At 61.5% G+C, this 16,906-nt stretch overlaps 4 protein-coding genes across 4 annotated transcripts; 3 read left to right on the top strand and 1 right to left on the bottom strand.

The window, feature by feature from the left end:
• The first annotated feature begins 1,239 nt into the window (after positions 1 to 1,239).
• On the top strand, positions 1,240 to 4,280 carry THITE_2110217 (uncharacterized protein). The gene is made up of 2 exons (XM_003650549.1): positions 1,240 to 2,273; positions 2,347 to 4,280. The coding sequence occupies exons 1-2, from the start codon at positions 1,346 to 1,348 to the stop codon at positions 4,173 to 4,175; spliced, it is 2,757 nt and encodes a 918-aa protein (XP_003650597.1). The 5' UTR covers positions 1,240 to 1,345; the 3' UTR covers positions 4,176 to 4,280.
• Positions 4,281 to 4,837: 557 nt separating this feature from the next.
• Positions 4,838 to 9,101, bottom strand: THITE_2110213 (uncharacterized protein). The gene is made up of 3 exons (XM_003650548.1): positions 8,710 to 9,101; positions 7,063 to 8,629; positions 4,838 to 7,004 (listed from the first exon to the last, which is right to left on the bottom strand). The coding sequence occupies exons 1-3, from the start codon at positions 8,977 to 8,979 to the stop codon at positions 4,960 to 4,962; spliced, it is 3,882 nt and encodes a 1,293-aa protein (XP_003650596.1). The 5' UTR covers positions 8,980 to 9,101; the 3' UTR covers positions 4,838 to 4,959.
• A 655-nt stretch (positions 9,102 to 9,756) lies between these two features.
• Positions 9,757 to 15,254, top strand: THITE_131345 (uncharacterized protein; the record flags this gene model as incomplete). The annotated part of the gene is made up of 5 exons (XM_003650547.1): positions 9,757 to 9,801; positions 9,896 to 11,254; positions 11,318 to 11,413; positions 11,471 to 13,222; positions 13,862 to 15,254. 5 exons carry the CDS (start codon positions 9,757 to 9,759, stop codon positions 14,951 to 14,953), a joined length of 4,344 nt encoding a protein of 1,447 aa, XP_003650595.1. The 3' UTR covers positions 14,954 to 15,254.
• A 159-nt stretch (positions 15,255 to 15,413) lies between these two features.
• On the top strand, positions 15,414 to 16,749 carry THITE_158168 (uncharacterized protein; the record flags this gene model as incomplete). Its single annotated transcript, XM_003650546.1, has 2 exons — positions 15,414 to 15,932; positions 16,000 to 16,749. The coding sequence occupies 2 exons, from the start codon at positions 15,414 to 15,416 to the stop codon at positions 16,747 to 16,749; spliced, it is 1,269 nt and encodes a 422-aa protein (XP_003650594.1).
• Between the last annotated feature and the right edge of the window lie 157 nt (positions 16,750 to 16,906).

Raw genomic sequence — 16,906 nt, 5'->3', positions numbered from 1 at the left:
TACCTGCAAGTACACAGTACCCGGTGACCAGCGCCTGCAAGGTACACCCAAGCTTGGCCTCGCGCATCGCCCGCTTCGGTGGGCTCCACGGCACGCAAGTCTTCACTTTCGCGATGCCCGAGGGGTCACTGGATCACCTGCCGGGCCAGCTTGATGGCGTTCTAGCCTCTCCTCGCGGGAGAGTCCCTGTCAAGGATCCAAAAAGGGCCATGAGCGATCCAGGCACGGAGTAGTGTACTGTACACATACTCCAGGGATCTGTACCTGGGGCGGCGAATGACGAACGAGAAAGATGGTTGGGGCGGCGGTATAAGTGGTCAGCGCGGCCGCCCTGCCTCAGCTGGATTTGCGGCCCAGTTTCATCATCAAGCTTCGAGACCACAACAGCATCAGCAACCCGATTATCCCTATCACTGTCCCAAGTACAATTCAATTGATCTTCTCGAGTGCTTTTTTTTGTTCTCGTTCCGCATCTGTTGGCCACCGCCGCCACCGCACATCACCCTGTTTCCCGAACGGGCGTTAGTTGCCAAGCTTAGCTGGTAAATACAACAAGCTCCGGCCTCACAAGTTGAAGGTGAGTTTTGGTGACGGTGCCCCTCCATCGGCCAGGCCAGACTTGAGGCGGCCGCTGCTGCTTGTGCAACCGCGGCACAGCACGACCATCCATCCCTTCGCGGCCAGTTCTCGAGGCGGTGTGTTGAGCGATTTTGCTGGCTGGCGAGCCATCCCGTGGCCCTGTCAACCGCATTCGGCTGCGTGCTCCGGCTCGGCTGCGTTGTTAGTCACAGTCAGGGTTTGGAGGCGTTGCAGCAAGCAGCAAGCAGCAAGGTGCAGGCTCAGCATCGCCCAACTGCGAGATCCTGTAATGGTTTTAGCTGGCAATCTGCCTCTCCTCCGTATCGCGGCCCGTCCATATCTTTGGCTCGCTTCGATTCAATGAGGCAGCGTTATCAGCAGCTTCCGGGTTTCAGCCTGGCGCCCTTGCGTTGAGACGTTGAGACACCGGCCTCGCCGTTATCGTGTTATCGCGCACGGAGCGTCCGCGGCTTCAACCATCCGGTTGCTTAAAGACGCGCTTGCCTATCTTGCATGAGCAGTGGCCTGGCCTTTCTTTTCTTCTCACCGACAGTCGTGCAGTGTGCTAACCGGGGTCAATGGAAGTCGCGCTGTCTAGGTAGAGAGCATCCTTGCTTGAGACACCCGACCCGCTCGCAACAGTTGCGAACCGCGCCTCCTTCCCTCCATCCATCAGTGAGCCTCAGTTGCAGCGGCAACTGCGTTCGGATCTCGACCATTCCCACATCATAACCTTCCGCCATTAGCGAAGACAGACTCGCCCGCCATGTCTGCTGCAACGGCCAAACCCCCGGTCATACCCCCCAGGCCGTCAAGGAGCCAGGAGAAGAAGACCGCGGCCCCAATGGTTCCGCCACGGCCCGCAAACCGGCGCGTTCAGCGCTCCATCAGCCCGAATCCCGACCGCTTTGCCCCGTCGCCGCTAAACGAGGGCTTCTTTCTCAAGTCGCCCAAGCTACAGCCTGGCTCCCCGAACGGCCACGACGGCGACCCGATCCCCCGCTCCACATCGGTCGACCTGCCCTCGCTCGGCGAGGAGGGCAAGGAATATGCCCTCCTGGCCGAGGAGCTGAGCTCCCCTAGCGAGGGGCACAGCAGCAGCCCCGAGCACACGCGCACTGTGGGCGCAGATCTGAAGCTGCATGCCCCGAAGCCGTCCTTGCCTGCCTCTAGTGCGAAGCAGCGTGTTATGGCCGTTACGCGCACCGACAGCGAGCGGGCCGCGGCGTTTGGCTTCGGCAGGCCGAGCAGCGTTGAGGAGTCGACTGCCGCCCTGCCGTCGAACCGCAGCCTCAAGAAGAAAGCCAGCACGGCCAGTCAGCTGTCTACGGCCGGAAGCCACGTCGATGACGAGCACGGCATCCCCGAAATCGGCATGCAGGTGCCCATGTACAAGAACGCGGGTGACGTCCAGGCTCCGACACCTGCCCTCACGGGTGCCGAAGCGCAGAAGGACAAGCACCATGTGCGCAGGACGTCTGCTCATGGAAGCTTGCCGCCGGGAAGCTACGGCTTGCACGGCCACGGCATCCCGCCCCAAGACAAGCTCGAGAAGGCCTACTACGAGAAGCACCCCGATCTCCTGGAGAAGGAGCATGTTCCTCACCACTACGATCGACCCAACGATTTCTCCATGAGCCGCGATGACCTCGACAAGATCGTCAAGGAGACGGCAAGCCGCGGCTCTGGTCTTGGTAAGTCCCGGCTGAGTCCAACACTAGTCAGCCCGCACCATCATCGCTAACCCCGGCGCTCCCAACTACACAGGTGTCAAAAACTACGCCGCAACGCCCAGCGACCAGGTCGGTTGGCAGGCGCTCGAGGAGTCGGCGTTGAGGATAGCTTCCCCCGCCAACGGCTCTTCCGAAGCCAAGGCCACGGCTATCCACGTGGACGAGCCCAACCGCCGGAGGTCTGTCATGTTCAGCGACTCGGAGTCGGCGAACGCAGACGAAGAGGTGGAACGCCCATACACGGCCCCCATTCTGGCCGAGGACGAGGTCGCCAAGGACCCATCGGCTCTCAGCCAACAGCCGGCAGTCGAACCCTCGACCTTCGAGCTGGAAGAGACCGTCAGCCGCCCGACAAGCAGGCCTACAAGCAGGCCTACCAGTCTGTACCGGGAGTCGTCGTACGAGCTGCGCCATACTCCTCTGGAGGACGTAGAAGAGTACGAGCCGCTCTTCAAGGACGACGAGAAGCAGGAAGCGAAGGAACCTGCGAAGGAGGACAAGCGCAAGGACAATCACAACCACCAGCACCGCTTCCCCAGCGCCGACATCTGGGAGGACGCGCCCAGTTGTGTCTTGTACACGACCGAGGTGTCCACTCCGGAGCTCTTCGACGAGGAGGACAAGCCGTACCCGGCGGTCGCCCCGCCGCCGCGAGAGGGCGAAACCCCGGCGCAGGCCTTCGCTCGTCGCCAAGAGGAGCTTGCCGAGAAAGAAGCCCTGGGCCAGAAGACCGAGGGTTTCGTCCCGGCGCCTACCACGGAGAAGCCAGTCTGGGCGCAGCACCAGAAGCACCTCGTCGCCGAAACAGCCGCCTCCCGCCCGTCGATGCAGCACAGGTTTCCCAGCCGCGACGTCTGGGAAGACGCGCCCGAGAGCGTGAACTTGGAGACGACCGTTTCGACGCCGCAGCAGGACGAGGAGGAGACTCCCGCCTCCCCGGCCGAGAACCACAAGCCGGTCGTGCCGGAGCGGCCCGCTATCCCGGACCGCCGCCCAAAGCCCCGACAAGCCTCAGCCGACGACGGCAGCAAACCGGCCGTGCCCGAGCGGCCCAAGCCTCAGATCCCCGCCCGGCCCGCCAAGGCCAGCCCCACATCGGCCGGCGTCGAGCCCGCCGAGGCCGCCGCCGCCCCGCCGCCCCGCCCGAAGCCGGCCGTGCCCGCCCGCCCCATGGGCTCTAAAATCGCCGCGCTGCAGGCCGGCTTCATGAACGACCTCAACAGGCGTCTGCAGCTGGGCCCGCAGGCGCCGCCTAAGAGGCAGGAGCCCGCCGCGGAGCCGGCCGAGGAGGACAAGGAGAAGGAGAAGGCGCCGCTGAGCGATGCGCGCAAGGGCCGCGCCAGGGGTCCGCAGAGGAGGGCCCCCACTGCTGCTGCTGCTGCTGCGGCGGCGGCGACGGCTCCTCCCACGACGGAGGCGAAGCCGGCCGTTGTGCTTGGCTTCTCGTCCGCCGTGACGTTCTTCGAGGTCGACCCCGACGACGGCACCCTCAGCACGGGCGGTAGGCCCGCGTCTGTGCCGGCGTCTGCTCCTGCGGCCGAGCAGAAGGGGTCTGATGTGGAGGTTGCGGACGACGGCGCTTCTCATGCTGTGGACGCGAAGGCAGAAGAAAGGGATGCCGCGAAGGGGACGGCGGTGGAGCCGGAAGAAAAAGAAAAAGAAGAAGAAAAAGAAAAAGAAGAGCGTGCCTCGCAGTCCGAGCCGCGGGATGCTGCTGCTGAGCCTGGGCCGCCGGCGGCGGCGGAGCAGGCGGCGAGTACGAAGACGCTGGCTACCAACATGGCCGGGGAGACGCTTGTCGAGGAACAGGTCGCGAAGGATGAGGAGGGTGACGTGGAGCCCGTGGAGGTGGTGGAGAACTGAGCTGGCAGCTTGCTGCAGCGCGGGCCTTCCTTCCTCCTTTGTTTCTCTGTTGATGAGGTGAGGAGCGAGGGTTGTGGCTCCTGGAGACGGAGGGGTAGTCCTGGGAGGGTGGTAATTCTGCAGTTCGGTTTTGGCTTCTTTTTGGTGTCTCAGTTTCTTCTGTTCTGGTTATGTCCTGCTGCAGTAGCGAGTAAACAGAAAAGACAGTCTTTAATTTGATAGCGCTGTCAGACAGTTGTTCTTGTCATCAGCATCATCATCATAGACGAATCGATCTGAGTTGCGAGCGGGATGGAGATGTCGAAGGAGCCGTGTCTGCTGCTGTGTGTGCTGGGAGGTGTTCGAGTGCGGGCTGACGGTGTCGAGCGAGGGCGTCGTCGATGTGCGGTATGCATGAACAAGGAGGTACGGAATACAGGACTTCGTATATTTGAACCACAAAGCGCAGCAGCTGATATCTCGAGTAGGTGAGTGTAACATCCTACTACAGGGCATCACTGTATCTTCCGGATGAACAACATATATTCTTTGCGCCATCATGGTTACGTTGAGACCGGAGGGAAGTGGGTGTTCAGTGTGGAGATCTCATACTGGTGGTTGAAAGTCCATCTCCCGTGGAGAAGAAACAACCCCTATCGCAGCATCATCAGACAAAAGCCAACCCGGTCAGATTTTCTCTTTCATCAAGTTCATTGAAGAAGCAGTCAGCAGTAAGCTCTTCCTTCATCCGACCATTGCACACCGCACCAGTCCAAGCCAACCCAACCCATATCTCACCGCTTCCTCACTCCTCCGTCTCCCCGTCAGCCGCCCCGGCCGCCACCGCCGCCGCCGCCATCCGTCTCCTCAAGCGCGGCACCCAAACCTCAAACCCCTCCTTCCCCGCCCTCAGCCCCTCGCCAGCCGGAATCACCCTGAGCACCTTCTGGAAATACTTATCCCTGACCACCAGCCGGGGCCGGATCCACGTCCCCGCATACGCATCCGCATCCGCATCCGCATCCCCTACTACGCCTTCCCCTGCTCCCTCGCCCCCATCCTCAGCGCCCGCCCCTCCTCCCCGGCCGGCGCCGTCGTCGAGCGGCAGCAGGCGGTACTCGACGCTGCGCCTCGACACGGGCAGCACGTTGAGGGTGGTCTGCTTGGGCCCGGAGAGGGCAAACTGCTCGCTGGGCTCCATGGACAGGCCGAAGGTGAGGAAGTGGTTGGACGCGTTCTCGATGGTCACCGTGAGGATGAGCAGGAGCAGGTCGTCAGCGCGAGCGGGGCGGCGGTGCGCGACGGTCGCGAGCACCCGGGGCTCCGTGCCGAAGAGGGTTAGGCGCGGGATCGGGAGGGTGGTTGTGTTGACCGAGCCCGGCCGGGTGGCGGGGTTTGTGTCAGCCGTCTCCGGGTCGGCGCGGGTCCATTTGATGATGAGGGCGATGTCGAGCGGAGCGTGGCTGCGGTCGTCGATGGAAAATTTCTGGGCAGATAGTTCGAAGGCGGCCTGTTCGATTGTTTTGGGCTGGATGAGGCGGCCAGCACCAGAAGAGGGGAGGCCGGTGTATTTGGTGTAGGAGCAGCGGAAGGTGGGAGAGGGTGCGACGGCGATGTCGATGTCTGTTACGCGAAGGGGCTCGGAAGCAAACGAGGCATAGCGCGTTACTAGGCACCATGCTTGGGAAATGCCTCTGGGAGGGAGGGGAGTGTCGCCGTCACCGCCGATAGGGAGCGGGGCGTTTTCCGGGTCGAAGAGGCTCGGCCAAGGCTCGGGGTGCAGCCGAGGGAGTAGATCATAGTTGGCTTCGAAGGGGTTGACAATATTGAGGCGGAACACGGCCGTTTGTGAAATGGGTGTGCCGGGGTTGGTGGGGAGGAAGTAAGTGACTTTCAGGGTCAGGTCGTAGCGGGTGGAGCGCTCAATGGGAGGCAGCCGTAGACGGATAGGGAGCGATTTCGAACTGGCGACGGTCCCCATCGGTGCTCCCGATATCCTGGCTTCTTCGTTGCGGACACTTGACGATGTCTGGTCCTCATGGCCTGGAACCTCGACGACGAAGGCCGGCGGTTTCTCTCCAAACAGCAGCGCATCTAGCTTGACGAGGGCCTCGACGTCTTCGCCATTCTCAACCTCAAACTCGAGGCTGACTGGCTCATCGGTGTAGTACTGCTCCTTCCAAGCCGGGCACCTGATCTCCATCTTCGGAGGCCTGGGCAAGACGTGGACAACAAGGGCATTTGGGTGAGCGACACGCCTCGAGGCCGAGGCAGAGATGTACCACACATTGGCATTGGTCCTCTCGCGGAAGGCCAGCGACTGCCGCAAATCGAACTTATCAGATTGAAGGTTCAAGGTCAGCGTCTCGGCGCGCGTCTCGCCGGGCTCCCGCAGGGGTATGTCCATGTTGAAGACGGTAGTTTGACCAGGGAGCAGTGTCAAGTCGGCCGATCCAACCAGCCTGCTCCTGCTGGCCTCGTTTGATGTATCGTCATCCCCGTCCCTGACCAAGGGTACGGTAGACAGAGCCACCTTGTTGCGGCTTTGCTGTGCTGCTGGCGTGCTTTGTTGATGCCGAAGAACGACGGCGTCGAGACTGCCGCTGAAGCTGACTTCGACGCTGCTGAAGACAACAGGAGCCGACCCCAAATGTGCATTGGACTTGATGCATAGCTGGCTGCGGAGGCTCTGTCCCGCCTTTCCCTCCTCGTCCTTGAAGATGAAGGACGCCGAGACAAAGGAAGCGAGCCGATCGTCTGGGACCACAACGCTAGGCCTAGATTCGGGCGAGGCTACCCCTTCTAGCGACCGTGTGATATCGTAATGCCAACCGGCACGCTTTGGGAAATCTACACACCGTTAGCACGGAGAAAACCTAGGATTGGCCAGCACAGGGTCAGAACATACCTTGCGAGAGGAGCTCCCAGTCAGCAAGGAGCACCACTTCGGCATTTCCCACCGCTGCCGCTGCTATTCTGAGAGACCAGCTCAGCTCCTCTGCTATGGAAATCCAGCCCTCACTCCTGAACGGCAGCTGTCTCCAGATCGGGAGCAACAACTCGACAATCGCGCCCCAGTCCTTGGCGACAGCGAGCTCCCTGGCGCACTCTAAGGATACCTCAGCGGCAAACCGAGTTTGACCGCGCTCGAGAAACTCGGAGCGGGCGCGCATCAAGCGGTCCACGATCATCCGACCATGGTCTACGCCTGCACCGGCTAGCGGATATTCTTCATAGGGATCTGGACACATGTACGTGTCGTACGCGAAGGCAGATTTGGCGACCTGGGAGGCCGGCGAGCTACTTGGCGGTCTTCGATCGTCTTTTGGGATCGCATGAGCCAAATTCTTGCGGGCGTGTAGGTGCTCCGCAGCCAAGCGATACCAGTAACCTGTGTGGTGGAGAAGCTCCCACGGCTGGAGCCGCTCTCCCATGATGCTCTTCTCAGGCGGCAAGTAGAGCCTGCGGGAGGCCGGAGCAAGTTCTGGTATGTCGGCTTGGTTGATGAGATCTGCCATGACGACAGCCCAGCGCGCTTCCCAGGCTTCCCAACCGTAGGTGTTGGTGCCCCGACCCAGGCGGTCGACGAAGTCGGCGATCCTTTCGCGATGGGCCTGCCAGCGACGAGCGGCTGCACTGTGCTGGCCGTTCCACAGCAGACACCTAAGGCAGCGTACAGCTAGGACGTCTGCCAGGAATCTGCCCTCGTTCCATCGCGGGCTCCAACTCGGAACAAGCTCCATCACCTCGGAGCTCAGAAGGTTCTCGTAAGCTTGCTCGTATGAGCGCAAGGCGACGTCCATCTCCAGGCGGTACTCGGCAAATATTGCCGACTTAAAGTCGTACCGGACGTTCCATCCGGCCAGCGACAGCGTTTGCGAAGTGCCCGACGTAGGTGGCACCGTCGGCTGAGGGGCAATGCCCCTGCCTCTCTTCTTGCGAGCATGCCTCCCCAAGTCGCGATAATACTCGACCGACACGGAATAGAGCGTGGTGAGCATGTTCTCAGCCACGCGTTCAAGCTCGTCTTGGGAATCGCTGGACGGCACTAGGAACAGGGCCTTCGAGTCTAGGCCACAGCCGCGCCGTATGGTTTCCAACCGTTCCTGAACGCCGTCGCTAGACAAACCAGAAGAAGCAGAGGAAGCATGATCGCTCAGGAGCACAACGGCCAGGCGCGTCTTGTAGCCGGACTGGCTCAGTAGGCCCCTGATGTTGTTCACGTCCGTCTTGATCTGGTTGTCACAGAGCGTGGCAAGTGTTGGATCCGAGGCGAAGGCATAGAAGCAGAGAAGGATACTCGGGACAAGGTCCTGGTGTTTGCGTATCCATTGCGCGTCGATCAGGCCGTCGGGATAGAGCGGAGATACGGGACTCAACGGGGAGTAGGGCGAGTGGAGCACGGTAGAAGGAGTCGGCGAGGGAAGTTCAATGCCCTCGGGAAGACGGGCCCGGCGCGGAGGCAGGAGCAGTGACTAGATAGAGAGCGCCGAGTCAGAAACGGGGTGGGTTTCGGAGTGTGGCGCTCGGGTGGGAGTGTCAACTCAGCACGCACCCTCTCGGCCGTCTTGACCCGGAAACGGTATTTCCTAGCCGACGCATCCCTCGCGTTGCAGGGCATCTGAGATGCATCGCGGTCCCGGATGTAGCGGAGCAGCGCATGCGCCTGATCGGAGTCGAGGGGCGGGAGATCTGATCGGATGAGAACGGCCTGCTCCTTGAGGGTCCCGCTCAGGCCGGCGTCGTAAGTCGCACCGGTGCGTGTCCCCAGCGCCAGCAGAAAGGGGACGCTGTGGTCCAGACTGCCGGCGGGATACTCGTCCATGGCGATGCTGGCTTGCGGTTGTCGGACGCACCCGACACACCCACCACCCGTTGCCTTGACTTGCCTGGACTCGCCTGGACCCCGCCAGTCTCCCCCAACTTCCCCGGACGCAAGCGCGGCTGAAGCTGTTCGCGTAGGCGGTTTTGGACTGCTTGTTGCTGTCCTGCCTCAAGAAGTATCTTGCAGTTCCCCAATCAGGCCTCAGCGAGACAGCGCATGCTCCCCGCTGCGGATAATCGTCCGCGATGCTGGTGCCGTGGTGGTGCACCGAGCCGCCATTGATGGCATCACTCGTTCAGAAGCACTCTCGAGCTCTCTCTCAGCGGTGCTGCGGTGGGCTAGCCCACTTGAAGCTTGCTGGGGTCCCCTGCTGCTGCAGGGCCATATCTTATCGCAGCGGCCTATGGTCGGGAGTTAACCTATTTGGTAGGTGGGGCACCTCGCGCGTCGTTCCTGAGCATCTGCCAGACGGGACGCAACAGGGACACGCGACGCGTCTACGAATAATGCCCATCCAGGCAGTGACGGAACCACTGGTCGGCAACTTGAGAGTTAAGTTCGGCACCGCAAACGGCCCAACAGCCCACCAGCCAACGGGCACAACATTATCCATACCTCGCTATACAGGAGCAAGGAAACACCGCGTTGTGCCTTTTATAGTCGAATTCGCCCTTCGCCCCGGCGGATGCCGTTGTATGTGCACAGATGTATGTATGTACATACATGTGCATGACCATTCCTGCTGCATAGCGCTGGGCGCATCGCGGATGTGCGACGATGCCTCTCAAAAAATCTTACTCTGAGCAGAACGGAGCTCCCAAAGTGAGTCGTCGGCCGTCGTCCTGTCGTACTGTCGACCTGGGGGCACAATCCTGAGTGTACGGGAGTTGATGTCGAGACGTTGACGTTTGGACAGCGCCTGCGGTCACAATGGCACAGATCAAAGAGCAATCCCGCCGCTCCCCTGACGGCCGATCCCCCGCGCCCGCTGCCCGTATCCGAGAAGACGAAAAGCAAGCTTCTGGCTTATCAGTTCGACCCCGAGGGCCCCGGTTCGCACATCGAGGATGCCAAAGACGAACCGGCCGAGAAAGGTCCCCCCACCGCTCCAGATAATGTCAGCAACGCTGTGACGCCGGCTGCTCGGTCCGCGTGGCAGGACCTGCTGGGAAGACCGGAAGGCCCAAGAGAAGTCGAGAGTCATTCGCCGAGCGAGCGCATCCTCTGGCGCAACGATGACGATTCCTCCCAGCCAGTGGCCTTGTCCCCTCTCCTCGCTCGGAAGCAGAGGAAACGCGCGAGAAGCTCGTCGCCCGTGTCGTCTCCAGCGTCCAAGCACACCACGCCCGCCGTCGACGTCAAGAAGCTGGCCCAAGCCCTGCAAAAGACGCCCCGCGCCGATCCTGCCATCGAACTGTGGGACCGCTTCTCGGTTTCCGGGAGGAATGCCAGCCCTTCCGGCCTGACCAACCCGCTGCTTGCCCAGCTCATGGTCTCGTCTTCGCCTCGGCCCAGAGATGCCAACCGGCTGGCCAGCGAGAGACCGCTGCGGAAAGCAATCAGCTGCGGGTCTCACTGGCCCAAGCGGCGGAAACTTGACCGTGCCGACTCGGACGCCGCAGATCCCGCAGCAGCGCCGTCCCAGCCTGACTCCAAATCCTTCATGGTCTCCGCTCTGTTGGAGACGGTCAACGGAGAACTCACCAAGTCAAAGCTGGCCCAGGCAAAGCCCAGATCGCCCCATCCGTCTCCCTCTCGGATGAAATCATCGGGTGACAAGGGCCGCGCCAGACAGCCACCTTCGCGGCAACGGTCAGAGAGCTCGCCGTTGGCCAAAAAGTCGACCGTGGCGCCAGCAGAAGACAACGTCAATGGGACCACCTCAGGACATATGGCCTCTTCAGACTACGGGGATGACGACTTCGACGATGAAACGCTATTGGAGCTTGACGCGAGCATTCTTGGGCAGGGAGACGATCCTACTCTGGTCGGCTCCTCCGAAGAATTAAATCCGCAAGCGCCGCCCGTGCAGAAGACGGTCGGAGACGAATTTGGCGACCTGGACGATGACTTCTTTGACGGCGCCGAAGATCTGGTGGCTGAGGCAGAAGCCAGACACCTGTCTCAGGTCCCTTCCCAAGCCCAACGACACGATAGGTCGGCCAAGGCATCGGGAGATGACGATGACGTCTACGGGGATGACTTCGAGGACGTGGATTTCGATGCGATCGAACTAGCAGCCACACGGGCTACCGCTCCCCCTCTCTCGTCCAATGTACGTTCCGCTGGGTAGCCGGCCTCCCAACGATACGGGCATAACGCTAAAGCATTGGGGTAGCCCAGCCAGAAGCCCAAGGCAATTCAACGATATCTGATTACGAATGTGTTCGACAGCTCGTATGCTGATGAACGTGGACGAGAATTCCCTGAAAAGGTAGGGAAGGCCCGGCACTCTCCGGGGTGGAGTGTGTTACTGATCCGCCCGACACAGATCCTCTTCGTGCAGGCCGAGAGAACCAAAGAGGTCAAAATGGTCCATCTCAGGGGCGACTGGTTCGAGACGCAAGCAAGTCCAGAGGCCTATGTCCACATCATCGGCAGCTTTGAGCCCTCTGGCCGTTGCGTGATCGACAACAACCAACACATGCTTATCCTGCACCCCGACCAGCTCGTGTCGTCCACCGTCGTGGCCGATTCCTTCACCTGCATGCGCCGAGCCGTCCTGCAGGATCGAGTCAAGGCCACCGGCGAGGCAACCCCGGCCCTGGTCTACGGCACCATCCTCCACGAGGTTTTCCAGGAGGCCATGATGGCAAACAAGTGGGATCTGGGCTTTCTGGGTTCTGTTATTGACAAGACCTTGCGGAAGCATCTGGAAGATCTCTACGTCATCAAGGTCAGCCTAGAGGACGCGCACTCTCATCTCCTCTCCAAAATGCCCGAGCTAGCGTCTTGGGCCCGCGCGTTTGTCGCCGCGGTCCCTCGCTCGGACGCCTTCGTCCAGGGAAAGAACGGCGAGCGGGTCAACATGTGCGTCAGCAAATTGCTCGACGTCGAGGAGCACGTCTGGTCTCCAATGTACGGCCTGAAGGGCAACATCGATGCCACTGTGCAGGTCACGATGCGAGACGGGAAGACGTCGAGGACTCTTACCGTGCCTTTCGAAGTCAAGACGGGAAAAAATGCGACCGCCAACCACCAGGCGCAAACGGTTCTGTACAACCTCCTTCTCTCGGACCGATACGACATCGAGATAGTCTACGGCATCCTGTACTACATGGAGACCTCGCAGACCTTGCGCATCCCTGCGATACGGCACGAGCTGCGCCACATGATCATGCAGCGAAACACGCTCGCCTGCTATATCCGGGACCGGAGCGTACAGCTGCCGCTGATGAAGAGAAGCAAGAATGCTTGCGCCAAATGCTACGCGCAGGCATCCTGTTTCACCTACCACAAGCTCGCCGATGACGGAAACGGCGAAACGAGTGGCCTGGATGAGAAGTTCGACGAGGCTGTTAAGCACCTCACCCCCGCCCACAAAGAGTTTTTTCTGAAATGGGAGGAACTTCTCACCATGGAAGAGAAGGAGTCGCAGAAGTTACGCCGAGAGCTCTGGACTATGGTCAGCACCGAGCGCGAGAAATTGGGCCGCTGTTTTGCCAACGTCATCATCCAAGAGGGCTCAGCGTCTGAAGATAAGAACCAGGCAAAGATCAACCGTTTCTCCTATACCTTCGTCAAGGAGAAGCCAGCCCCCGGCTTCTCCTTCTTGGACTCCCAGCTCACTGTGGGGGAGCCCATTGTCGTGTCGGACGAGCAGGGTCATTTTGCGCTCGCGCTCGGCTATGTGACGGCAGTCAGGAAACACCGGATCAGCGTCGCCGTTGACCGGCGCCTCCACAATGCGCGGATTCGCCGGCCGGGCTTTGACCCGGTCGACAACCAGGTCTTTGCAAGCATCATGGAAGTGGTACCCGAGGGAGCGGAGCCGGAGCAGAGCCTGGGCAAGATCAAGGAAGCGCCGATCCGGTACCGGCTGGACAAGGACGAGTTCAGCAACGGCATGGCCACGGTGCGGAACAATCTCGTCCAGGTCATGGCCGACGGCCCGTTTGGGTCTGCCGAGATACGCCGGCTCGTTGTCGACCTTGCCCCGCCGAGATTCAAGACAACGCCGACTCAGTACACCGTCCCAGGAAAAGATAGCCTGAACGTCGACCAAAAAGCGGCCGTCGAGAAGGTCATGAGTGCCAGGGACTATGCTCTGGTCCTCGGGATGCCAGGCACCGGCAAGACGACCACCATCGCCCACATCATCCGCGCACTGATCGGCCAGGGGAAGTCGCTCCTGCTCACCTCGTACACGCACACCGCCGTCGACAATATTCTGCTCAAGCTCAAGCACGACCGCATCCCGATCCTGAGGCTGGGCGCGCCGGCCAAGGTACACCCCAAAGTCCAGGAGTTCGTGACGCTGGCCGGACGGCCGATGGACTCGTTTGAAGAGATCCGAAGAGCGTGGCACGAGACGCCCGTCGTGGCGACCACTTGCCTGAGCATCAACCACCCCATCTTCAACGAGCGCATCTTCGACTACTGCATTGTGGACGAAGCCTCGCAGATCACGCTGCCCATCTGCCTGGGTCCGATCCGGATGGCGCGCACGTTTGTTCTCGTGGGCGACCACAACCAGCTCCCTCCGCTCGTGCAAAACGAAGAGGCCCGCCTGGGCGGCCTTGACGTGTCCCTGTTCAAGCTGCTGTCGGACACCCACCCGCAGTCCGTCGTCAACCTCGAGCACCAGTACCGCATGTGCGAAGACATTATGACCCTTTCCAACACGCTCATCTACAATGGCCGCCTGAAATGCGGCACCGAGGCCCTCCGCTTCGCCGAGCTGCACATCCCGAACATGGACGCCCTCCGCACGCGGCACTTTGACGCCTCCTCCTTCCTCGCCCACGCTCACGCCCAAGCCCACAGCCTCAGCCCCACCAAAGCATCAGCACCATCCCCGTCCCGCGCCCAGCGCCCCGCCTCCTTCTGCCCCGGACCCCGCCCCGGCACCTGCTGGCTCGCGGACCTCCTCTGCCCCTCGGCACGCGTCCGCTTCGTCAACACGGACGCGCTGCTCCCGGCTTCGCGCGAGCAGGCCAAGGGCAACCGCATCGTCAACCCGTGCGAGGCACGCGTGGTCGCGCAGCTCGTCGACGCGCTGCTGGCCGCGGGAGTGCCTGCCTCCGAGATCGGCGTGGTCACGCACTACCGCTCGCAGCTCGCCCTGCTCAAGCACACGCTGCGCGCGCTCGGCGGCGGAGGTGCCGGCGACGTGGAGATGCACACGGCCGACCGGTTCCAGGGCCGCGACAAGGCGGTCGTGCTGCTCAGCCTCGTGCGCAGCAACGAGCAGTGCGCCATCGGCGACCTGCTCAAGGACTGGCGGCGCATCAACGTCGCCTTCACGCGCGCCAAGACCAAGCTGCTCGTCGTCGGCAGCCGCGCCACCCTCGGCGGCGCCGGCGGCGCCAGCGGCGATGCCGAGATGCTCGCCCGCTTCGTGCGCCTCATGGAGGCCCGCGACTGGGTCTATGACCTGCGCTCCGGCGCGCTGGAGGCGCATTTCTGGCCCGGCGAGGCCACGGCGACGGCGACGACGCAGGCGAGTACGCCGGCCGGGGTGGAGGCCGGGGTGGTTCGCGGTGACGCCGCTGAGGCCAGCGGCGTCGCGGTTAAGAGCAGTAGAGGAGGAGGACCTGCTGGTAGCGGGAAGGCGGTGCTGGCTCCGGCGCGCGGGAATGCTGCTGCTGCTGCGCCTGCGGTCGGGGGCAAGGAGAATCGGCCGCCGAGCCAGACGCCGCTGCAGCGGACGGTCGAGCCGAAGAAGGTGGCGCGCATCGGCGAGCGCGCGCTGCTCAGGGGCAAGCCGGTGCTGCGGGATATCTTGAATGACATGATGGACGGCGGGTACTAAACTAAACTGGTGTTGACGAGCGGTGGGGGGCGCCGGGTTATATATCTTTGGTGTGGTGTTGGACTCGGTTTTTTTTTTGACGGTCATCGCACCGCTGTTGTTGGCATGTCTTAGGCTATGCTTCGGTTGGTGTAGTATGCTCAGCGGTGATGACGGCAGCGTTACTGGACATCGGAGCGGAGCGTGTCATGATTGTTCGCTTGGATGTATGGTTAGGAGTCGGTAGGCTGGGCCGGGGTAACTTAGGTATCTGGGCTTGTGAAGATATGTCCCGATCATCAGCAAACGGCTTGGTCTCTCCGAGTAACAAACAACTTTGTGCGGTACTGCAACTTGAGAGCCACACTCTGAGTGTGGCGTTTTTCCTGCGTCCTCTCGGCTGCCCCAATAATTGCTGCCTCCCGTCTGCTGGCAGCAAGAAGCAGAATAGGAAACAACAAACGATCGGTAAGGTGTAGCTATGCCTGCGGCCTCGCCCTCCCCCTCTTCTTCTTCCTCTTCCTCCTGGACCTCGGTCCATGATTTTCTTGAGAACGGCGACAGCCGGGCCACCAGCTGTTTCCGACGGACTCGATGGGACCAGCTGTGCGCCATCGCCTCGAACGCAAACAAGCATCTGGACTGTGTGGCGTTGGATCAGGTCGCCAGCGGGCTCAACAACATTATCCGCCTCCTGGAGTTCTCGGACGGCAGTCGCTGGGCCGCCCGGGTCCGCATCAAGGCCGACCAGCATGTTAACGCCGAGCTCGAGGCCGAGGTGGCAACGATGCAATTTATCAGGGAGCATTCCGACCTGGCTGTCCCGCGAGTCTTTGCATATGCCCTCGACGAGAATAACCCAGCGGCCGTTGCGTACATGCTGATCGAGGTCCTCCCCGGGGTCGCTGCAATGGACGCCCTGGGTGGCTACGAGGTGCATCGGGGCGTGATACCCATGCAGTACCGCCAGCCTTTCTACCGCTCCGTAGCAAAATGCCATGTTCGTCTGCAGCTTCCCTTTCCTCTAGTAAACAATCTGAGATGGAGGAGCTTACGCTCTGTACTAGGTCCAGATGACCTCCTTGCGAATGCCGCAGATCGGCACGATCCCCCGGACTCCAGAGGGTGGATACAAGTCCGGCCCGTTGCCGGGGATCGGCGGTCCATTCGACACAGCCGCCGCCTTCTTCGAGGCCTGGGCTGACACGGTCAAGTTCAAGTGGGACCGGGAGACTATCGGGCGCATGATGCAGAGGGGACCGGTACCGGCAGAGCAGATGATTGCTATCGTCGACCAGTTCCCGTCCCGCGTCAAAGCGATGGCCGGCCGGCTTTCGGCCTACAACGACGGCCCGTTTCCGCTGTGCCACGACGATTTCCTTCACAGCAACATCATGGTCGACGAGGACAGTTTCCACGTGACGGGCATCATCGACTGGGAAGGGGCCTGTACGGTGCCCTGGGAGCTGGTTGCGTTCCCCGAGTTCCTCCAGGCCATGCCCGCCGCGTTCGACATCCCGCACAAGTACGGCCAAGACGGGCTGCCCCTTGACGAGGAACTGAGACAGACATGGCGCGAGCGGCAGGAATACGTCGAGATGGTGAAGCTGGCCGAAGGACCTGGCGACAGGCTGCTCTCGACGTGTCTTGGTAGCAAGAGATGCCAGGCGCTGGCGTATGTGTACGGGGCGTTCACGAGCATCGGGAAGTTGGGCTTCTACGATAGGGTTTTAGATGAGATCGAGAAGGAGAGCAAGATAGACACTCTGGTTCTAGAACGTGGTTTCACGCCTCGCATTCGTGTATCTGACAAGTAGGGTCGGTCAGCGGAGCATTGGGGGCCAGGCAACGACTACGAGTGACTTGGTGTGAAACGTTGGACTTGTAGAATGCGCCTCGACGTTATGGTGTAGGCTGCGGTAAGGCCCATGACCGACCAAGGAAAAGGAGAAAAGGGGAGCTCACGCCCAGGGC

This window comes from Thermothielavioides terrestris, chromosome 1 (genome assembly GCF_000226115.1).
Source record: "Thermothielavioides terrestris NRRL 8126 chromosome 1, complete sequence".
NCBI lineage: Eukaryota > Fungi > Ascomycota > Sordariomycetes > Sordariales > Chaetomiaceae > Thermothielavioides > Thermothielavioides terrestris.
This window is presented reverse-complemented; position numbering and strand designations above follow the sequence as displayed.